This window comes from Lytechinus variegatus, chromosome 10 (genome assembly GCF_018143015.1).
Source record: "Lytechinus variegatus isolate NC3 chromosome 10, Lvar_3.0, whole genome shotgun sequence".
NCBI lineage: Eukaryota > Metazoa > Echinodermata > Echinoidea > Temnopleuroida > Toxopneustidae > Lytechinus > Lytechinus variegatus.
The window spans coordinates 33564083-33588998 of record NC_054749.1 but is presented as its reverse complement, the minus strand read 5'-3'; the positions used below and the strand labels follow the sequence as shown (position 1 = coordinate 33588998).

Below are 24916 nucleotides of genomic sequence, written 5' to 3'. Positions count from 1 at the left end.
AAACCTTAAATCAAAACATCAATATCACACAAATTTCAGTCCCCTTATGGTAAGCACTGCAAATACATTTAGATCAATTCACCATTTGACCTCATTTTATAATCATGTACATGTGGCGGAATAAATCATCTAAATGAACACTCATTTTCATCATGTTCATTTTACACACTTGTAACTTTATACAATAAAATATGACCGAAAATTTCATCAGAATTACTGACATCAGTCGACTATATCCAAGGCATCTTGCATGAATCAAACGATCACCTTAACCCTATCTTAACTGAGCTATTTCAGACCAGTATATACTGGAGCCCGATGTAAACCGCAAGACTGTGGTAAATTTTTTATATTTTTAATTAATTAATTATGCAAATGAGCTATGAAATTTGCCCTAAATTTTGTTTTTGTGCATGTTTTTGCCTCAATTTATATAGTGAGTAGAATGCTAATTTTTGGTTGGAGTATCAATAATTACATTTCTAACAAATATCTACAAAAAATTGCAAATATATAATTAATTTATGTATTTTATTGTTTTCTTTAATTTTTTTTCTTTGTTTTTTCATATCTTTGTTTTTCATTGTTTTTTCCAATGAACTTTGTCGGGGACCCTTCTGCGATCATAAATAGCACAAAATAAATCCATTTAAACCAACAAAAGTAAAAATAATCATACATCTATGATTTTTGGTTGAAAAACACAATTTGCATTGACCTTGTACACAGAATCAACTTTTTGGGCAATTTCGGGTCTGACATGCACTTACAAAATGTTGCATAATTTCAGAACCGCATCCCAAGGCGTCGTAATTCTGGTCTCAAAAGATGCGCAAGACTTGAAAGTAAAAATCAGTGAGCGGCGCAATCAAGAAACTTTGCGCGACGGCGTAGTGATGAAATTTGTCGGGGGGGGGGGGGGTCACCCCCTCCCACCTGTTTAAAAAGGGTTAATACTGGTAGCTAGTATCACTACAAAACCCCCCTTCTAACTGGTTTGAGACTGAATTGCATTTTATATCATATCTAAAATGCAAATTAAAATAACTGCTGTCTGTCATCTTACTTGAGATTTGGAATTAACAAATGAAAATCTAAAGGCCCCTGACACCTAACCAAATTGCCTGAAATATGCCTTGCGATGGCTAGCAAAAGATAAAAACAAACCCATTGAACAATTAATGTCAAACATGACAATGCTCTCATACCACTCTAGAGAAGACAAACAGATACGAAGATGGGGCAATACAATATTGTTAGGGATGACATTTTTATGACCCTTTCTTACTTACTCTCATTTTAAATCCCATACAAGTAAACAATTCTTGAAGATATTTTTGTTATACCTCAAGTCAAGATAGACAGAAATTAGTTGACTGTACCCTAACAAGACCACAAGTTCACACACTTGTGTTTAAAACTGCAAAAAAAAGTGAAATTACGCGCAAGACAATGCTCTAAAACTTCAACACATTCTGTCAAAACAAACTCTTTGGCAAAGAAAAAAAAAGTATTTTACTTTAACATATCTTTTATGTTTACATATTTCTTGAAATACCTATGGTCACAGGTGACATGTAGCACCTACCTTTGCAATAATTTTTGTTGATTATATTGCAAGAGAACACTTGATCATCCACCCATCAAGTCAGCACACAAAAATGTCACAGTCATCATCAATTTCACCCATTTACCAACACACTCTTAGCTGATTGGACTCGCATAGGGAGACTTCACACACCATATTACAGATGAAAGAAACCATAATAATGGGCCGATCAAACCATACACCTCGGTCACTCAAAGGTTGAATGGGGGGGGGGGAGACTTCACACACAAGATATATTATGAGGTAAGTCCAGCATCTTTGGCCATAGTGTAGAAGATTCCTCCACTGGTCAGGAGGTGGGTGGGTGTGTCAAACTCGGATACTTCCCCTCCGTCCATCACCAATATTCTACACACAAAGAAAGAATGATGAGGGATTGAGTCAGACAACAAATATAGAGTACCTTAATATTATTTCATTTATGGCTCTATTTAATCATAGATATCTTAATAACGTAATTTATTTCTAAATTTCCATTTCATTACTGTACTTGTTATCAATATAACCATCAAAGAGAAGATCAAGAATACACAGTGCACGGTGAAGCCTCTACAGTGTAAGTCCAAACCCCTATACATGTACATGTATGTCACACCCTGAACAAATATGTCTCTTGTTTTCTAGTACATAAGGTTTGTAATTCACTTGCTCTAATTCTTTAAGTAGTTCATGTAGTAAATGTAAAGGATGGAATAATTGGGGGTTGCATGCCCACAAGGGTTATTTCATGGAGTTGCCCTTGCTATGGAATTCTTGGCATATCCGAGTTCCAAATAGAGCATCTTTACCTAGTACTGTCCATGATTGTGTTGATGCGATGTGCTATCGTGATGACTGTACATTCTGAGAACTCTGATCGTATAGTAGCCTGGATGAGATCATCAGTTTCTAGATCCACTGCTGCTGTGGCTTCATCCAAGACTAGGATCTTGCTCTTTCTCAACAGTGCCCTCGCGAGGCAGATCAGCTGACGTTGTCCAACACTGTAAGGTTAACACAAGAAAAGAGGACTTAGTACTTTTTTTCTAAAAATTTGGACATGAGAAGTTTTATCCACTTAACATTTTGTGTACAGTTATACTTTCTTTTGCAATATGTTCTTTGACAAGGTGATGCAGCATACTGCATTTCATGGAGTAAGGTTCAAGTCCAAATTTACTTCACCTTGGTCAATAACAGCACAAATGAGTTTTTTCTTGCAGAAAACAACTAGATTTCTGAGATGCGAGTTCACACACATGCTGAATAAAAATGCCATTGTCTTCATAACACCATGATAATTATTGTATGTATGCTATTACTTTACTGCTGTGAATTTTGCTACATTTTGAATTGAATGGAAACTAGTGGTTCAGTCTTGCTCAACTGATCAAAGCATATTCACTTAGAGTTCAGGCGAGGTTTTTCATTTTGCTCCATTTACATGTATGACAATGAATGGTTCTCAGAAAAATCTTACCTGATTTAATCATTTACAATACAAATGGATGTATCTAACTGTTAAACTAGTTTTCTTCGAGTGGTAGATGCACACCACATGCAGCCTCATCAGTCACCTTTGAAATATGGAAATATTGTGTGCACCCTCTCTTAGGTACTGTAATTTTTCACATCTTCTTGAGGCCAGAAAACCAATTAATAGCTCCTGGCTTGGCAACATTTTTCTTGTTTATTAAGAATATTCATGGATTTTTGTTGATTTTATTTCAAAACGTTACTAATGGATGATCTGTAAACATAACGCTACTGGCAAACACCTTCAAGGACAATGGCCCCAAAATCTCATTTCATCACACCAGGTCTGAAGATGCTTTACCAACACACTAAAAGATGACCAACCTGAGATTTTCTCCTCCCTCTGCACATTCATGCTGCAGACCTTCTGGAAGACTCGAGACAAAGTTTGCTAGATGAGATAATCTCAGAGCTAACCAGACTTCATCATCAGTGTAGCTCTCAAACGGATCTAGATTCATGCGTAGAGCTCCAGCAAACAATACAGGATCCTACAAAGGGATGATAGAAAGATAAGAATAATTCTTCTGTCAATGATTATTTTTTATGTTGTTTCTGAAGAATGATTCATATTGGGGCAATTCCATGATGTATGTAAATAAACTGGGCGTTGTGACATGCGCCTGTAATCCAAGCTGTGGGGAAGTTTACAAATTGATGCAGAGGTTCGAGGTTCAAGCCCTGATCATGTCTTTCGGATGGTGACATTGAAGGTCAGTCCCAGACGTAAATAATCATATCTGATTGATACACGTCTGACAAAACTCAAATACACACACACAACATCAAACCCAAAATATGTGGGTACTACCTGAAATAACGTGTGTCGATTTTTAAGTTCATGTGGAAAGTTGATATGCTCATTATCATCATGGTTAAAAAAATTCTTGGAAGAATGGTGTGAAATGGGGATGGGACATACAAAAGATTGATTATATCATGGAATTGTCCATTTATGACAATGATATTCTCCTAACTCTCAGTATAAAGTGATAATTCTTTTCTTTTTCCAGAATAGAAACATTTATATCAATGATTGTGAGCATACACATGACTGATTGACAACAATTTCAGATGCATAGGAACAGCAACTTCTGATTTGACTCATGGTTTACCCAGGGATATTGGTGATCCAATCACTAGACGTTAGATCCTAGATATTAGGGGGGGGGGGATTCTTCTCTCTTTTTTTTAAGTCATGTTAATTTTGAATAAGATTGAAATTGATAGCTGTCCATTATGCAATGGTTTCAAATTTGCATTCGAGTCCTGGGGAGCGTTTCATGAAGGGACTTGTCGGACGTTTTATCCCACAATTAATATAGTAACAGTGCTTCTCAATCGGAATCAAGGAAAGATGTCAGATCTGACAACTTGTCAGACAAAAATGTTGATGAAACGGTCCCCTGTTCCTTACCTGAGGAATGATGGTGATCTTAGACCTTAGATCCTTGAGGCCGATGGATGAGATGTCTACACCATCAATCTTGATCTGACCTTCAGCAGGCTCAATGATTCTAAAGAGAGCCATGGTCAATGAAGACTTTCCTGCACCTGTTCTTCCAACAACACCAACCTGAGGAGGGATATCAAAAGAAGAAATTCAAGGCCCCGTCTTACAAATAGTCACGATTGATCAGATTAATCGTAGCTCTATGGAAATCCATCAGCGTCGTAATTTTTTTTAACGAAAAATTTGCACAATGTCCTCTGTATGCAAAGAGAAACGCAGTGAATTTTCAAGAAAACAATGAATGCATGAATATAGATCATAGCTAGGATATATTTTGAACAAATATGCATTATAGATGTTGACGTTCCTGGCCGTCCATAGTTACGATTGATTGGATCCATCGCAACTCTTTGTAAGACGGGGCCCAGATGACACATCATTTTTTTTTCAGCAAAACTGAATAACAAAGGATTTCTAGTAATGGCTTTACTCCCCTTAACAAATCAAGACAATGATGTTCTCATTTGCCAGTGTGTATGTTAAAAAGACTTGAGATATTCAACAGGAAGGGATGTAAGTTTACCCACAATACATTGAATGACTGTCCTAAATCTATGGATGCTTTCTTTATCAAAAGTGAATATAAAATTTCACTCTAGAATCAACAATTTGCCTACATAGTTCACATGAATCTTCAAACTTGAGGACATACCTTCTCACCAGGCTTGACTGTGACATTGATACCTTTAATGACAAGGTCAAGTCCTTCTCTATAACGTGTACTGTAGTTGATGAACTCCACTTTGCCTTCACCAGGCCAACTTTCTGCTGGTCGGTTGTCTTCTACTATAGCCGCTGCCTAAAAAATGTGAGATCAAAGAGAGTTAACTTTGAGAACCTATACCATGACAAAGATTAGCTACATCCATGTACATATGTCAATAGTGTATACAGTATCAGAACTGATGTTTGAGAAGCTACGAACTTTATTTTTTGGTGCAAATGAAATTCGCGAATAAGCGAAGCCTGTACAGAGTTACCCTGATGAACACATGAAACCATTAAACATTACTCATGATATAACGACTTTCATTACAAACTCAAACGATATGTACCATGACCAAGATCACATCATAATCATGGAACAATCATGGAGTCATGAATTTGTTCGCACAACTTTCTATCATTTTTTAAGGCTTGAAGCGTATAATTAAAGATGATTGGGGATTCAGCTACCATATCTCATCACTATGAAAATATGTTACTGACTTTTGATTCATCATGGCTCAAATCATTTCAGCAGATTTCCTACTCTGTTATCTCCCTTCAGCTATATTTATATAACGACTTGATGTGGGTGTGCATGTAGTTTCTCTTGTACACAGGTAGAGGAAAGGACTAATCATTACATTTTTTGTTCAAGACAAATCCATGAAGAATTCAGGATATATGCAAATGCACAGAGTTAATCAACAACTTGTCAGTTTCTGTTCAGTGACATTGATAACTAGAATCTGCAACTTATTTTGGTAATTTCAATGTAACAACATATCCAAACTATGCATGTTCTATCCCCAATCAATCATATATGCAACATTTGAACCAAGAATTGTTTCTTACCTCTGTTGGGGCTTCAGAATATTCTTTGACTCTCTCAACAGAGACAATATTTGTTTCAAGCTCACTGGTCATTCGGACCATCCAATTCAACGTCTGGGTGATCTATGATGACAAAAGAAAGAAAGAATACAGATTAATCATGTTAATCTGTACTCCATGTCCAAGAAAAGGAAACTCAACTATCACGATTATTCAATAGCAAAATGTGAAATGAATACAGATCACACTAGATGTTGTCAAGAGGAAGTTTATCCTGATGATGTACCGGTATCCCTTTCAATTTTTTTAGATGACAATTGTTCGGAATTTTCATTACACATGTGAAGGAGTTGCTCATCTTATATCTTTGACGTAATACAATTAAAAAACAAACATATAAACTCCTTACTATTCATTGACAGATTTTCATCAGAACATTCCCCAATATTTTTTTATATTTTTTCTGCTTTTGTTATAATTTACTTATCATCAGGGTGAACTTCCCTTTAAAATAATCCAACATAGAGCTGTACTCCATTCTTAAGACCATACGTTACTGAGCACCTATCTTCTAAAATAAAAATAGCCTTGTATGCATACATAAATGGATCTCGTGATTGAATTCAAATAAACTTTACCTGCAGGGCATAGCTGATAGACAATCCCACAATGCCAGAGCTGAGGTTGTTTCGACCAATCACAGCAAAGAGAGCTGCAAAGAATACAATGCAGTTCCCAACAAACTCAAGCCTCAATGCAAGCCACCTGCAGGAGTGAAAATGAGAGAAGAAAAACCACATCATATCAAGAGACTAAAACGGGAAAAATTCAATAAAAAAAAGCATGGGGCTACTTTTCTAGCTCACCGGGCAAAATTTACTACATAGTATTAGTTTACACTGGACCCTACACTAATTCAGGGGCTCTTTATGTGAGATTTCCTGGGCTCTTGGGGAATTTCAGGGGAAAACTATTTCTATGTCCCAGAGGTTATGATGCTAACAGCCAATCACAATCAAGGATTTCAGATAAGGATTACCACTGGATTGCAGAGTTACCATTATGGTAACTTTCATGCAACATGTCCTACACTAAAAGATAAACATAGTGGAGTAGAAGATAGTGCTTCAAATAGAAAATAATAAAGAACAACCAAATTCAGTCCCTTGGCTCAATTCATTGACTTGAATATGGGAAACTGTTGCTTCATACATGTGCCCACCTAATTTGTCATTAGGTTGAATTTGAAATTCAACCTAGAAGTGCCAACATCGAATGAAAAACTGATCAAAATCCTCACTGGACTATTAACCAAAAACTGTTGCATTTTGCTTGGTATACTTGAAATGAACTATGATGGACTCGGGTTATTATCATATTCATATGTACTTAGTTTAAGGGTTTATCATGTAAATGTCAATGACACAATATGGCAATCATTTATATAACATGACAAGAGATTGATGACATGATTGATTACGGGTCGTGTGGTCCAGTGGTTAGAGCATTGGACTCATAATCGCAAGGTTGTGAATTCGAATCCTAACTCTGCCATTGTCTCCACTTTGATAAAAAGGCCCAAGAGTGATATCTGTCATCTATTACGTCAGCCACTATGACTGATTTACCTAGACGTAAAATGTTTCCAAGGTAATTGGTTATATACCAGCTTGGCGTTTACCAGCAGAAAGTGCTGTCCTGCCGAGTTCCTACGGGAGTTACCACAAACAGAAACAGAAACAGAAACAGATTAAAATCAAAAGGTAATGAACAGAAATAATGATCTAACCTGTTAGAGACAATATTAGGGTAGTACGTGATGTGATTGTTGTCAATAAGCTGCTCATTCTGTTTGATGAAGTCATGTTGCCGTTGGTACGCCCGGATGGTGCTTGTACCAACGATAGTCTCAGAGAAGTGAGAATAGATTGGTGAACGCGATACCGACTCAAGCCTCTTTAACTGACGGGATGTACAGATGTAGAACCGCTACAGATGGAATATTAAAATCAAATGGTAAAAAAGCATTTTTGGAGAGAAATGACATTACAGCACACACTCTCAATAAATTAAGTTACATAATAGAGTTCTTTAGCATTCCAAACTATTTTCACTGGAATAATTGACATTTTCCCTGAAAGAACACTGGTATCAAAACTGTTTGATCTGGATTATAATGCATTGTTTATATCTCCAGTTTTCAAAAGTATCTGCATTGCAATGCCAATGTCTAATTCTTTCTCCTTTTTTACATTGGAATAAACTGTAAATTCAATTTCATCTGCCTGAATTATAAAAAAAAAGTAAACATTAGTTCTGGGAGTTTGATAATAGAAAAAAATAATTTTTCTTGGATAATTTACACTACTAAATATCATGATCTTATCCATATTTATGACCTTGCATGTATAAAGAAAATCTGAATCATCCCCAAAGTGTTATCACTAAAAGTATTTGTAGAAACAATATAAGTCAAGATTTATATTTTCCGATCAAAAATTTATAAATGCCTAACAAATGCTAGTGTAATGATCGATAAAATATTGAAATTGAAAGTTTGAAAATTTCTTCAAAAAAAATGTAGGTCTAAAACCTGTAATTTTTCTGAGCGTTTTAATTGCATTCTAAAGAGGTTTTATGGTTCTGTGGAGACATGTAGCTCTGTGAACTACTAGTTCCATGAATCCGATAAGATGGGTTACTGATAGTTTATGGGAAAAATATCTTTGTTAGAACTTTCGACAAAATTTTGAATATCAAAATAAACGGAGCTTTTACTTGCCAAACCTGCTGGAAAGGTTTTAAACAGATATCAAACACTTAAGTGACAACTCATGCAAAGCAAGATGACAGAAAATTTTTATTCTGTCACAAAGTTAGAAAAACAAAATATATAGACCAAAAACATTATACAGAGGCACTGCTTAGAAAGGGATGTTAAGAGATGAAGTGAAATCACCACATGTAACATTGCTGTATATGTTAATGTGATGCATGTCAAGACAACATATCACAAAACAGAATCAAATGCATAAAATTATTACTTCCCAGAATGATTTCTTTATTTGGATATTGTCAGAAAGTATGTAAGCAATTATACTTGTGATTAAAAACCTGAATACATTATTAAAGCAAAAGTGCACTTTAAGGATTTTGCACAATTAGAATAATTGATATTTCCAGAATTTCATCATTTTGAATTTGCCAGGAAATGCCTATATTCATGGAAAATGTCTCAGTTGTTTACAGGTATGCATGAGTGAATCATAGTAATAGTGTTCTTGAGAACTATTAATTACTATGATAAATCAATGATCACTCCATTCTTTATTTGTGTCTTGTTACCGGGTAGTCAAATACTCTCAACACAATTACCCATATAAGTAATGCCTCAGAAAGCAAATAGGGTTATCATAATCATAATCAACAAATATCACCATTGATGCAATAACACCATTATGAACAAGCAAAGCAAAGGAAACAATTACTTGGGGTAAAACAACACAATTTACACAGAACAATACAGATAGATGGGGAAGTGTAAGTGTGCAGAAAAGCAAAGAAACTAATATACATAAGATAAGCAAATTTACCATGTGGAGTAAAATATAGGTTAGGAGTATTAAAAAACGTAAAACAAAGCAAAGAGGTGCAAAAGTATATAACGTGCAGTAACAGGTAACCATACAGCCAAGCAAATAGCAGTTTTACCATGAATGACCATGGGATTGCACTGGATGTGTATAATATTTCGCAGATTCATATCCATGTGGTTTGCATTTTATGATGTAACTATGAGATAATGATGATTTAATTGTTGATGTATATTCAGTATATGCTTTGCAACAATGGTACTTGATGTAAAAGTTTTCGTAAAATTTACAGATGCTTTAAATGAGTTTTCCTTGTAACGTTAAGTACTTGGACCTTCGATAGCCATGCCTGTAAAGTATGAACATGCAGGCTAGCAATGTGGAAATGATATACTCTATGTATTTAGAAGCGAGTGATGTTGTTTCTCTATATAGGATTATGAGCAAATCTGATGTTTTATTTTTTACTGCATGTACGATTACAAAAGAGGAGGTCTTATTTTAAATCACATGCAAATGCATGTGTATGGGTTGACTTTCAGTGCTTTCAACAAAGAATCTGTATGTAGCTTATAGTTGCAGATAAAAACTTGTAAGGTATGTCTACCTGTAACTAGAAATATCACTACAAGTGAATACCCAAGCCCTTTGCATCACCATGGCAATGCAGTTTGTAACACATTTGACAATGAGTCTTGAATATCTTCACCACAAGACTGATGTTTGTTCCCAATTTCATGAGCAGTGCAAGGGTTTCCTCGTTTTGGGCCAGAATATATGATGTTACCATGGCAACACAATTTGTGAAAATGTGTCTGGCACAGCTTTACCTCATGTGCAAATGTTATGAGCACAAGTCATAAGCAGAAGTACCTAGATCTGAAGGATATATTGCTGAAATATGTCATAACCATGGCAAAGCAGTTTCCAGCATATGGGGGTAAATGTGTTGCCCATCTTTTCCCCAAGACCAGTGACTGTGCCAAATTTCATGAGCAGTGAGCACTGGTCAAAAGCCGATGAAGCAGTTCCAACAGAAAGATTTTTTTACCTAACTTTGTCATATAATACCATGGCAGCTCTGTACATGTACTACCATTTCCCCATGTACATTATAAATTTACCAAACACTACAATCAATGAATGAGGATTCTGTCTACTGATACAAGCCAAAATTTAGAGTCCGGAAGTATTACCAGCTTGAAAATTAAAAGCAACACAGATAGATCGGTGAACATTATATCAGTGTATTAATAGGCTGTAATATAATATCCTGGCACCAAATATGAACGCTTACAGATGGAGAATAATTCAATAAAAAAGCTGAATGAATAGTGGATCTATAAATTACAGTGCGCAATGGAAGGTCAGTGGTAATCAAATAGCAAATGAGGTTTGGAGATGAGCTACGGACTTGTGAGTAAAATAAGACTTGGAGAGAGAAATGGAATACAAAATCAAATCTTTTCATACTGTAGTTTAGGATCATTTTCCATTAAGTCTTCTGTAAACAAACAAATTCAATTAGGGTTTGAATATAAAGAAAGAGAGGGATTCAGAGTAATCAAAGTGACGAATGGGAAAACATTCAAACACAACAAAAGACCTGGAATAGAAATTCTGAAAATTGAACCATTAGAATATAAGAATTAAATTAGAAATAACCAACAAAGGGGTAAAATGTTATATATTGCTGCTGAAAAAAGTGCTGATTATAGAAATACAATTAGAGGTTACATTAAAAATTCCTTGCTCTGACAAAAAAAAAAACCCAATCATGTAAAACTTAATTTTAAGAGACACAGAAAGTTAACAATAATTTGTGCAATAAATTAATGTTCTTGAAACCTGCTTGTCTTCAGTCCACATTCATGTTCCAGAAAGAGCGCCTATTTCATATAAGGTCTTTGAGTATTTGAATTTAACAAAGGGCAAACCATTCACCATTCAAGCATCATCTAAGAGCCTGTTTGAATAAATATATCAAATAAATGTGCATGACAGCATGTTTTGTTGATGATATATTAAGTTGTAACATTTGTAATATTACACGTTACAGGGGATGTATTTTATTCATTATATTTCACAAGTTCATATTAAAGACTTTCAATCTTATCTTCTTGTGGAATCCAAAAATATATTATCTGCTTTCAAGAGGGATTTATGACTGGTCAACCCCAAACCAACAAAAAGTCACTTAAAAGTGATTTTGGAGAGATTTTTTAGCTTGAAAAAGTACATCCTAAGCATTAAATTGCATATAACTTGTCAAAATTAATGAACTATAATACATGTAAGTACTAGTTTGAATGTAGAAAATTCAGCAAGAGTTTCAATATATTAAAGGATTAAAGAATGTTTGAAGTTTGGGTTCGCTCAAGCATGAGGTGTGCACACTGTGCAATATCAGTAAGACTTCCAAGCAGTCTAGAAAAGATGGTGCAAAAAAAAACTCCTGTACCTCATTTTATTCAACTTCAAATATTGATAGAATGGAGAAAAGAAGAACTTTTCCAGATAAGCTCATTTTCTGATTTCTTCTTTTTCGAGACCAAATAATTATTTGAGCTATATACACAGAACTTTCTGCAGGTGAATTATTATTAGGTGGCTGGTCATATCTCATACCATTCATGGGTAGTAACTGGTATTATAGGGTGGAAAAGGCTTTATAACAAGCAGATGCTATGTAATAAACTGGATATTCCACATATTGCCTCTTATGGTAAAATTAGAAATCTTATTCTCCATGGCCGAAATACCCTCCACATATTCCACATAAAATTGCCTCTTACGGTAAAATTAGAAATCTTATTCTCCATGGCCGAAATATCCTCCAAGGCTGGGACAGTAATTTAGCTAAAATGTTATTTTTTTCATTTACTTTTCACAATTCTAGGTTTAGCAAACATAAAAATATACTCTTCTACATGAAAGCTGAAAATAATATGCCTTTAAATAAATGTATTGCTGATGAATATCATGTTGATAATGATTAGTGTTGATTAGATGGAATATTATACAGCATTAAATGCTCATGATAATATTAAGATTACCTCTTACGTACAAATGGATTTTGTGTCACAGGCTTTCACGATTAAACATTGTTTGTTGTTTTTTTTTGTAAATGAGTGGTTTGGTAAAATGGTATCGAATTTTTATGTATGTTATTATACATGTCTATGAAAGTACATGTATGGTTAAAGTGTGGAAAATGAATAGTTTGAAATACAATGTAACTGACATTATTTGCATATATAGAAGTATGAATGAATGCTGCCTTTTATGAATTATGGTGTACACTTCATAGAGCAATGCACTCTATGAAGCAATAATTCAAAGTTAAATCTCATCATTTATGATATTATTTCATTTTTTATCTACATAAGTACCCTTCATTAAGCAATTCTGTATATGAGGCAACAAATTTAAGATAATTCTGATCATTTACTTTATCATTTACATTTTTAAGCTCATGATAAATGCCTTTGTAGTTGTTTTAGGACTTTATTTTTACATTATCATAATCATAAAAACTAAAGGCAAGAAGGGCCAAATTGCTTATATTTTGTATTTACTTTAATCTCTTTAAAATAAAATGACATGAAATAGCAAATCTACTGGTGTATATAGTATTAGCCAGTTAAAAACTATTAAGAGTTTTTAGTTTACTCTTTAATTGATTAGTTTGAAAGGCGGATATTCCTCTAACAGGTGCATTTCCCATGCTTGTTAAATTCTACAGTGGGATTAAACATTCATTAATACTTGAAATCATTCTTCATTTTTAGGGTATATCCCTGATGTAAAACAGCTCGCTCAAAAACTACAAGAATCAATGGTTGCCTAATCAAAGCATGAGTATTATGAAGCTCCTCAACTGGTAAACATCAATACCAAATAAGACCAATACTAGTATAAATGGAATATACGCCCAACTTTGGTAATTATTCAAATATGGAATGCATAAGCAACAATGTTTTATATATGATTTCATTAACACAGGGTGATTTTATGTTAATGGCAGCGTAAATGTTGATGTTGTTGTGATGCTGAATCACACTCTACAAACTGTCTCCCACAAATAATCATTATTACTGAAAGATACAAAAATGTCTGCACTACTAAAACCCTTTATTCTCATAAGGCAGAAATCTTTTGTTCACAGCATTAACAAAATATAAGGTCAAATCAACCTAAAATATTCAACTGAAAAAAGGGTTCATATGATTATCGAACACCTTTTAGGTCTTCAGAAGATATTTTCTTTGAGAACTGATGATGCAATGTTAATCAAAATTTAGCATGTACATGTACCAGTAATCAATAGCATTAGCATGTGTACAATACTTGCATCAGCTATGGGATTAGCTCAGTGACATGGGCATGGTACTTTATCAGCCTCAATATCTAATGGGTGCATTTTGTGCATCTATACATAAATTCAACATCACCATGGAACATAACATCACCCATTGTTAAATCTGAGAGTACATGCAAAGCAATATCCTAGGTCAAAGTACCTGCATATAAATGAAAACCAAACTTAGGGGTAGGATGATGATTGTGAAGAGCGGTAGAACTGCACATATGACAGCTATCGTCCGGATGTACTTTGACGCAACCAGGAACATCGTTCTCATGTTATTGCCCATCAAGGTATCCATCTCGTTAACGTCCTTACTGAAACGGTTTAAGAGCTGACCTTTCAACGACGTCTCAAAGAATCGCATGGGATACCGAAGACACTCAACAATCATGGTATGGTGCATGTGAGAGGAAGCCCTGATGGCGCCGATGAACAGTAGCATATCTCCTAAGTATAGCCATAAACCTGTTAAGGTTGGCAAGCAAGTGATTAGTTGTACATTTCAAACAGTATGAGAGATAAACTATGAATGTACCTTGTCTAAATCAGTAGAGGTGTTAATGAAAAGGTCTGTTTCTTTTAAAGTGATTGGTTAACATTGGTTAGACTTTAAAAAAATCTGAGCTAGAAGGTCACACTTGTCACCCGTGTCTGTGATATGTTACAAAATAGAAGCCCAGAAAAAATTGCGTTCGAAAATAATCATTTAGTGCTTCAAAAATTGAAATATAATGTGACCAGAAACACCATCTTGATTTCATCCCATACACTTATGTGTACTATTTAGGTGTCTACATTATTTTCAAAATCAAGGCTTGCCTTGTAGTTTTAGCTTTTCATTCTCAATAATGGTTGTTTTCAGGGTTTATTAGTTCTAATACATGTACTTGTACACATGTTTCATCTTGGTTTGAGAATTTTTTAAATTGGCTGCTCACAAAGTTAAACAATACCTTTAATTAGTAAAGAAAAGTAAGAGAAGAGGGATTTTTTGTATTCTTTTTTTACATAAAGAGAACCAATAACAACCAAATTGATGGGAATATTAAGGACGAACAAAATGTTTTTTTTCTTAAAAGTTTTGAAATATAGATGAATTTGACTTCAGAGCTAACTTATGACTGCCATAAATGTGTGGATTTCCAAAGAACAAAAGCACCTTGAATAGATTATATGCAATTAGCAAGGTGCATTGTTACATCAGTGCAAAAACTATCTTTTGTTAGGCATATTTGAAGACACCCAGTTAGAAATTATCATAAAAACAGCACCCAAACTGAACTGGACCATATCATTTGAGCAGAATTAACATAATACATGTACATACATGTAGTATTCAGTGTCTTGTTTTTTAACGCACAGGTCATTAAGTTGGGGTTTAAAATATGTACGGTAATGAATTTGCAAAGAGAATAATGAAGGCTGATATTTATCTCAAGAAGGCAAAAATGGACAGTGAACAGACAACAGAGCCAGGATAAGATACAACGGAATAGCTGGCTGGCTCCTAATGAGATTTGAGGATGCAACCTGTATGTTTCTTGTACATGACAGGAAAAATGCTCTCTATTAGGAGAACAATTATTAAGAACATTGCAATAACATGAAATACCCATGAGAGACAAAATATATTACAAAGGGGAAAACAAAGCAAGTTTTCAGTAGACTAATGCACAAATACAAAAGAGACACTTTTATAAACAGATCTGCCATATCTTAAGTACAATGCTAATAGACCAGTATAAGATACACCTTGAAAAATAAAAGTCTTTCTACAAGAGAACCGAGATCAGGCTAGGCAAAACTAAGAAGAGATGGAGAGAATCCAGAAGACATAAAAAAAGGCTTCATGGGAGTTGGGGGGGGGGTCCCAGGCCATCAGCCCTTGACAATTCACACGCTAAGACTGAATTGAAATCTACCAAATACCCAGCCCTAGACACTTCACAGGATAAGACTGAATTGCAATCTACCAAATACCCTGCCCTAGTTAAGGTTGACGCACAACTGTCAGTTCCTATAAAAAAAAATGTAATAATTCGATGGCAAGGTTTCTGAAGATCAGCTGGCTGGATGGAAAATCCTAAAGATATGTAGATAAAAAAGCACATGTAAGCCTACGTTTTCTGTATAACATGTTAATAATTCATTACCTGGGTACCGTAACACAAAGGTTAGCGATTAATCAGCGCTTGATTTTCACGATTGATTGTACATTGTAGTCAATGCAATCAAACGTAGAAAAATGATCTATGATCATTGCTAAGCTTTGCGTTATGGGCCCCTGGATGCTCAAATTCTGAATCTACCAGAATTGCATTATTTATTCATAACTGTAATACAAAACATGTTCAACTGCTTCAGTGTAAGTATTTGTTAATGAAGGCTTTATGTGCAAGGTATGTGGCTACATTATGTTTCTCTCTTTGTGCTTTATATTCAATTTTAGGATTCTCGTATGGTTGTCCTAAATGCATATGATTATTGATAAACCTGAATATTTTTTTAATTTGTGTGAAAAATTTGTTACACCAATTGTGAATGAGGCACAGGACATGTGTTGTCTGCGAATATGCTTGATGGTGACAAGCAAACTCAAAAGCTCAATCTGTTTTGAAAGCAAGAGCATTTGGGCGACTGTACAAGGACTATGGTATAATATATTGTAAATCCGACAAACTTAAGGGAAGACAAAAATAAAAAGGGGGGCTAAACGGCACATGCATCATGGCATCACGGGCGTAAATACATGTCATACTATTCAAGTGGGGGCTATTACACAATAGTTCTATCCCCCTGAACAAAAGATTCAGTGCTTGAATTCACGCAAGTGACATACATAAAGGACACTGGGTGTCAGAAGTTCAACAAACTAAAATGTTAGAACAAAATTGTCAAATTAATCATGCACCAATTACACAGGGACTACAGCGAATACAAGTTAAAAGAAGGGCCACTGGTTGTTACTAGGCTATGCATAAAGGTAAAGAATGGAAACAGAAGATAGGTGTTCATGGGTTGGGTAAGCTGCTAACCTGTATCACAACATAAAATGCAATGAGTGGGACTGCAACAATCATAAACCACGGAGTCGAGAAACAGATGACGATGAACGACAAGATGGCGTCTGGGTAGCACGTCAGAAAATCATCCAGCGTCTGCTGGAGGTCGTGATCGATGATGTCCAAGTCTTTAGAGAAACGATTTAGATGACTACCGCGGAGTATGGTGTCAAAGAGTGACATTGGATAGTGGATGACGGCATTAAGGAGACGGACGTGAAGGATGCGACCAGATATGACGGCTCCAAGATGAAGGATAGTGACAGCAGCAATAGCTATTGAGCCTGATTTAAGAGTATGAGATGGATAAATTAGAAGAAAAATGAGATGATTGAAAATTTCATTAATGATGTGGTGTTGAAAAATAGGTAATATTAATAAAAGTGTCCTGTTAATTCACTATCCAGGGTGTTAACGGCAACGTTAAGCCAGAGTCTAACTCAGGAAGCAAATGAACAAGAATAAATTGATAATTATCATTTCTAATACATGTAGATAACCAGACAGCATGATTAATCAAATTCAGTAAGGGGACAAATCAACAGAGAAATATAATGCAAGATTCATGATCTTCACGAAAATCTCTACAAAGGTGGCCAGACAAGTATCAATTGAAACACAAAAAAATCAACGAGTCAACATCACCTTTCAAATATAACCTTTGGCGAAAATGTTACCTTCTGATGAAAAATGAAACCTGTTCCTAAGATATCTAATTCAGCATATGTCCAAATTGTTGCACAAAAAATGACTCTATTTTGTTGAAGCTGTTTATTCGACACCAATAATCTACCAATCTATATAAAGGTAACCCTATCAATCATAAAAAGATATCTACAAAGATAAGAACAAGGGACTGTCAAGGGTGAAAATTGCTTTTTTTTCTTACCCCAGAATTAGGAATGTGTCTACAAACTACATACAACAGGCAGCTACTGTATGTCTCGAAACAAAGCAAATTCAGCAGATCCACAGCCAATAACTTTCCTGACAAAGTCATGTTGTGTAGGATTAAGTCCCAAGCATAATAATAATCTGGAACAGCCACAATGCCCGCAACACCTGACCCTCAATGAAAAAATTATTGATCCAGAAAGTTCTTCACCACAATTGCTCGAATTCACAAAGGTGGTTTTGAAAACCCACGGTTGAATCCATGGTTTATGCAGATTTCCTGTATAAATTATGTATAATGTATGTATAATCCTGTATAAAAAATGTCCAATGCTGATGCACACTTTTGTCACAGTGAGCCAATTTGAAGCCTGTTACCATGGTTAAATACGCTATTTTATTCATGAGTCCACTGTTTGAAGAGTGGACTCATGAATAAAATAGCGTGGATAACCAAGGCAACAGGCGTCAATTTGGCGCACTGTGACAAAAGCGCGCATCAGCAATGGACATTTTTATACACGCTAAATTAAGCATAATTTATACAGGAACCCTGCATAAACCATGGATTCAACCGGGGGTTTTCAAAAACCACCTATGGGAATTCGGGCCAATTTGTCAGCTCCCTTCAGGGAAGACTGGGTGTGCATCACAGAAAACAAAAATAGCTGGAAGTCAGTGCAGAAGAAAGGAGCTTTTAGAAAGGCGGGAAAGAAACCTTGGAGCAGGAGCCTTTACAAAGAAAATGTTCAGCTGCAAAAAAAAACTCTCCAATCCAAGGCATTCCCACTTCCCTGTCAAAATAGCAAAAGAGTGTCACTCGAGAATTAGTCTAATCACGCCATAACTAAAATTTACTTAATAATCCTTGGATCAAAGGAATAAGTTGTTATACCACACTGATGTAGCTGGTATTATAAACCCCCAAGAATGTTCTGTAATCTGATTGGTCCAAATCGAATCACATGATATTCAGCGAATCGCACTATTGCATCCAAAACGCACTATCCTGCACTCTGACGTCATACCAAAAGTACTATCTTGCACTCTGACGTCAGAGTGCAGGATAGTGCAAGGTTTGGAATTATCTAGAATTATCTTGAATTTAGATAAAATATAGCATTTGGGGCAACTCAGTAACATGGGGGTTGTATAAAACAAACAATTCACACATTCTTGTGCATAGAGGACCTAAATAATGAACTCTGTGCTTGGCTCGCCAATGGATATACCGCACTCAGTCCTGCGGACCTCGGTGCGGTATATCCATTGGCTCTCTCGCACATTGTTCATTATTTGGCCCTGCATGCACCCGCTTACGTGCATTATTTGTATACGATTAAAATGTTGCAGAAAATATTCAATAAGTACATGTACAGTCCATTAAAAGGGGGGAAGCCTCCTTATTTGATGGCTAGGTGACAGTGATATTAACCTTAATCAATTAATAAAGGAAAGGCATTACCCATTTAAGGTTGGAGAAATGCTACATGCATAATACAATTTTTTTCATGCAATATATAGCTAGAAAGATCCTTTTTTTTATAAATGTGACAATAAAATCTAAATAAATGCAATTAAGCATACAGCCAGGTAATTTTGATATAAGTGCGGTTTCAAAGCCCTTTGGTAAAAAGAATATCTCCTAGATCAAGCACTGATAGACATGTCAAAAGTATTAGTTGGTTTGAATGACTATTTTCTTATCTTTTTGGGGGGCTGAGATAATTGAATATGTGCATAAATAACAACAGGCATCTACATGAGATCAAAGTCAAATCAATAGTCACAGAGTACATGTGATTACTTGGTTACACCTAGACAATATACAAACCTGAACAAGGAAGTAAAGGATTAGAAATGGAACCGACGTTGGGATAAACCAAGGCGTTGAAAAGCTAACAACGATGATGGATATGGCAGCCTCAAGGATGCAAATGATAACGCCTTCCACCTTCAGGTAAAGTGTATAATCCATTATATCTGTATCCTTTGAGAAGCAATTCAGTAGGGTCCCTCTCAAGGTGGTATCAAGGACACTCATAGTGTATGACAATACAGTCCTTAGCAGCTTGGCATGAAGAATGCCCGAGGATAAGACAGTTCCATAGCTAAGGAGGAGCACAGCAAATGTTGCAAATACACCTGTGTGAGATCAGGATATATAAGTTTAGATTAGCACCGTCCTTCTGAAGATCTATAGGATAGTCAGAGTGACAGCAGTTCAGCTTTTAGCAGAATGGCATGAAGAATACCTGAGGAAAGGACGGTTCCATAGCTAATCAGGAGCACAATAATTGCCTCAAATACACCTGGATATGAAGATAAGGATATTTTAAGATAAGTTTAGTAAAGTCCCTCTAAAGATCTCTAGGAAAGTCACAGGGACAATAGTTCAGCCCTTAGCAGCAGGGCATGATCAATGCCTGAGGATAAGACAGTTCCAGCGCTCATCAGGAGCACAGTGAATGCTTAAAATATACCTGTGTATAAAGGATGAGATATTTTATGTAAGATCAAGTAGGGCCCTTTGAAGGAATTATCAAGGGAACTCATAGTCTAGGACAGTACAATCCTTGGTAGAATGGCATGAATGCCTGAGAGTATGATAGTCCGTAGCTCAGAATCAGTAAAGAAAATTTCGGATACACCCGTGTAAGGTCAGGGTTTTAAAAGTTAGGATTAGTTGAGTCCCTCTATAGATATAAAGGAAACTTGAATATGACAGCGCTGCCCTTGGCAGCATGGCTTGAAGAATCCCTTACAATATGGTAATTCAACAGCTCAGAATTACCACAGATACCTGTTTAAGGTCATTCTTATGGTAATATCAAAGAAACTCATCACAGCATAGAGAAGAACAGCCAGTAGTAACATGGCATGAAGAATGGTATGCTGCCTTTCTCATACATTTTCATATCCTTGTAGATTTTTTCATTAAAAAAACCCCAATGCATATCTTGCTCTAAATTGTTTAAAAGGTTTTGTACAAGGTGATTATCGTTATTTCCAATGCCCTGTAAATTTTCTTTCCCCAGCGCAATCCCAGATAGACTCCTAGAATGTATGTACTGCATTACTTACATTTTCCTTGCATTTTTATTTATGTTTGAATACTTTAACTTACTATAAATGGGATGAGTGTTGTTGTTTGAGAGCTGTTCAATAGTATATTCTCTGGCCTATAAAGTGTTTTTTCTTTCTTTTTTTCAGTTTGAATTTCAGTATTCCTGTTATTTTTTCAGATCCCTCATTGTGATTTTATCACCCTGGATTAGCTAGTTTACCATACTCTAGGTATATGTTTCAAATATGATACATTACATAATACTTGATGACTTCTACTTCTCTTAAATCATGTTTTTGTCATGAAGTAAAAATCTCATTCTAAGCGATCTTTTTGCCACCAAGAATAGAGCTACTGCAAAGATTTTTTAAAGGAGTTAAATAATAATTTTGTCACATGCGAAAACAAAACATGTCAAGTGGAAAAGGGGAGCGGGTGATTGCTGTGCATGTAACGGTGCATCCTACCATCACTCTCCAAGGAACAAAAACAAATTTAAAACTTTGGATTTACTACAATTACTTGGATTGCATGCAGCATGGCCAGATCAGAGTCAACAAAGTTCAAACCAAAAGAAAATTTCCAAAGAGGCTACAGTAATGGCTAAGATGTACATATTTTCTACATGATTGTACTGAATGTATTGCACTTGGAGGAAAAACATTTTGGAATATACTACAGGAGCATTTCATGAAGATATTGTTTGTGATGTTATAAGCTACTAAAAATCCATGTATCTGAATGGCTAAGATCAAAGTAGTCAGTGAAAGTTACTGACGAAACACTTCATGAAACTAAATTGGTGTGCATGCAAGCTTTAATCAATGGCAAGTTTTAAACTGATGAGTTTCACTTATGGGTCCAGGGGGCTGTTTCATAAAGCTGTTCATAAGTTAAGAGCGACTTTAAGAACGACTGGTAATCCTTTCTTACTCGCTAAACCGACGCCTATAAATATACTATTTACAACAAGAAAGGATCACCAGTCGTTCTTAAAGCCGTTTTTAACTTACGAACAGCTTTATGAAACACCCACCAGGTTATCAAATAGTGCTTTATAACATGTTAAACCAAAACTTGACTTAATAATTGCTCCTGTTTTTACTCAGAAAACCTAGGGTAAGGGTTTGAGTTGTAACAGGGTGGGGTTTTTTCAGAATACCCGAGGGTTAGGGTTTGAGATAAGGTTTTACAATTGGATCAATGTGAAGTCTTTCACCAAAGCAATAATGTTGTCCGGGCAAATGGCCATGGTATGGTTAAAATGTGTGCATTATTTACAGGTAAATCGTTTCATAAAGTAATCTCCAATCAAGCAAATTGTTACCAACATTTTAATTCTGGACTTACAAACATGGAAAATCCAAATCAATCTTGGCTTTGCTGTGTGCTTGAATGTCATTAGTATATTAGGTAAAGAACCACAAATCAAAACACAAAACATATACATGCTATGAGATTAAAACAAGTACCTGGACTATGTAATAGAATACCCCAAGGAATGGCAAAACTATCATAAACCATGGTGTTGAATATGAGATCACAGCCAACACAGAAAACACTTTCAGTATGCAATCAAGAAAGGAGCGGATCTTGATCGGGATTCCAATGTCGATTTCGTCCACTTCCTTGGCGAAGCAGTTGATGAGCGCCCCCTTGAGTGTGGTATCATAGAAGGACATAGCACAGCGTAGAACGTTTATGAGAAGATGAGAATGGAGCGCCCTGGAAGCGAGAACACCGCCGGTGTAGAGTATGAAGCAGCCTGAGGTAATGAAGATGCCTGATGAAAAGGGTTTGATGGAGTATATAGAAGCAGAAATGAGTATTATGGAAGATGAATGAACTGAAAAGCAATTGTTCGAATGGTTAAATGTATGCAAGCAGAATTTCCTATACTCTCAGTTTATTCCTGCACAGCAAGGCCTACAGGTATGATCGTAAACAATGATTACTGCGTGGACCACAAAAAGAACAGGAAATGCAGTCTCACACTTCAGGGCGCAAGTTAAAGCTTGTCGGAATCTCATGGGCACGACCAATGACAATCCCTTCTAATTCTCAGCCAGAGACATTGGGGAAGGAACCCTTCCTCAACATGGTGTCAAAGAACATGCCAGAGAAGCAAAGGACCCTCCTCAGATGATCCTGATGGAAATAATCCGATGCTCTCAGTCTCACCCCAGCCTCTATACAGAATAGGGTGTACCATGTATACCAAAATAGCACGGATAGATAAGATGGTTGCAATGGTGAAGGATAGGGAAATATAATCCAATTACATAGCATACATTTTAAGCCAGACAGGATTCAACCTAATGTATTGTTTTATTAGATGGAATGTCTGGAAATGTTTGGAAACAGAAAACAAAGCAAGGAAATATTTCAAGAAATACTGATTAGTCAATCAGAAGTAGTTGCTTAAAGACTATGCCTAATCAGGAAAAAAAGGAGAGAATGTGGTTATCATTTGAATACACAAAATTAAAACTCTTGACATTGTCTGGACATTGTCAATCTAAAACTAGTACAAAAACAAATTATCATAATGAGAAGTGAGAATAACAGTTGGCTGCAAACTAGGAGGTTAAGAGAAGACTGACAGAAAATCAATCATGTCTTTTGATCAAAATACAAGTATATAATGCGAAGACTTTTAAATGAATTATTTTTCTAATAAACATTATGTCATAAGGACATGAAATATGTATTGAAATAATAACTATTCTTCAGTCTGTTTTCAATTTAAAATCTAGGCCCATCAGAATGCATAAAATCATTTTTGAATCATAGATTGTGTCTAGATAGAATGAATTGCCTGTCGTTGATGACCTTACAAATGATTGTTCTCGCAAACTGTTCCAAGATTTTTCTTTTCATAGGATGACCCGAGATATTGCATTTCCTACACATTTTGCAGTTATCATCTTACTTTTCTATTAATACACTATGGTCTCGAAATCAGCATACATGCATGCATATGTCATGTGACCTGACAACCCAAAACCAACAATAATTCACCCAAACTGAAAAATGCATCCTCAGGATTAAAGTAATAGGTAACTTGTCAAAATTGATCAACAAAAGATCACAACTATTTGACTGAATGAAGAATACATTCAGTGAGATCTTCAAATATTTAGGAGAGAACAAGGTGTGGGTTGGGCTTCAAATTATGAGAAAAAAAAGTTTGGGGTTCACTCAAGCATGAGATGGGTGCAATTTGTACAGATTGAAGAAGAATTTTTAATTAAGATGTGTTTTAAAGACTTTTTGTCTTTTTTATTTACTTTTTGAATATCACATTAATACTTAGGTTATTAATAGAGAACATTCCCTGGTGATTAATTGTTGGATTTGGGATGGTTGGTCAGATATCTTTCATAGCAACATATCATGTAGTAATTTGTTACTGGGTCATTCTCAAAAACATATTATAATTCAATGTCCCAACCATCGTACCCTTATGACATTTCAGAGGTTTTGTGACATTTTGAAGGGTGCATATTGGACATCTAATAATAATATCTAATGTCTAATAATAATAATAATAATGCACCTCGGAATAGAAAATTTCTAGATAGATGGCGCTATACAAATGCTTATTATTATTATCTGGTCATTACATAGTATGGTGCTTGGTGGCATGTGATACTTCAACTTGAATATGCCATTTGCTTAACATTAATAACACAATTAAATCTGTTTTCATATTTGAATCAGGGAATGGTCAACCACTGATTACAGTGCAGTTT

General features: G+C 35.4%; 1 protein-coding gene across 4 annotated transcripts in view; it reads right to left on the bottom strand.

Annotated features, from left to right (window-relative positions):
* Positions 1–930: 930 nt before the first annotated feature.
* The window catches only part of LOC121423292 (multidrug resistance-associated protein 1-like), a 53796-nt gene continuing 29810 nt past the window's right edge, over positions 931–24916 (bottom strand). The window contains exons 22-30 of one of the 4 annotated variants that reach the window (XM_041618632.1): positions 19929–20239; positions 7966–8165; positions 6815–6941; positions 6198–6299; positions 5290–5436; positions 4542–4700; positions 3449–3615; positions 2398–2592; positions 931–1957 (exon numbers count right to left, since the gene is read on the bottom strand). In XM_041618632.1, the coding sequence (XP_041474566.1) occupies positions 1846–1957; positions 2398–2592; positions 3449–3615; positions 4542–4700; positions 5290–5436; positions 6198–6299; positions 6815–6941; positions 7966–8165; positions 19929–20239 (1520 nt within the window). In that variant the 3' untranslated portion in view covers positions 931–1845. Of the gene's footprint in view, positions 1958–2397; positions 2593–3448; positions 3616–4541; positions 4701–5289; positions 5437–6197; positions 6300–6814; positions 6942–7965; positions 8166–14292; positions 14604–17173; positions 17485–19928; positions 20240–22633; positions 22945–24916 lie in introns of all 4 variants that reach the window. The other 3 variants (XM_041618631.1, XM_041618630.1, XM_041618628.1) reach the window with 3 other exon arrangements.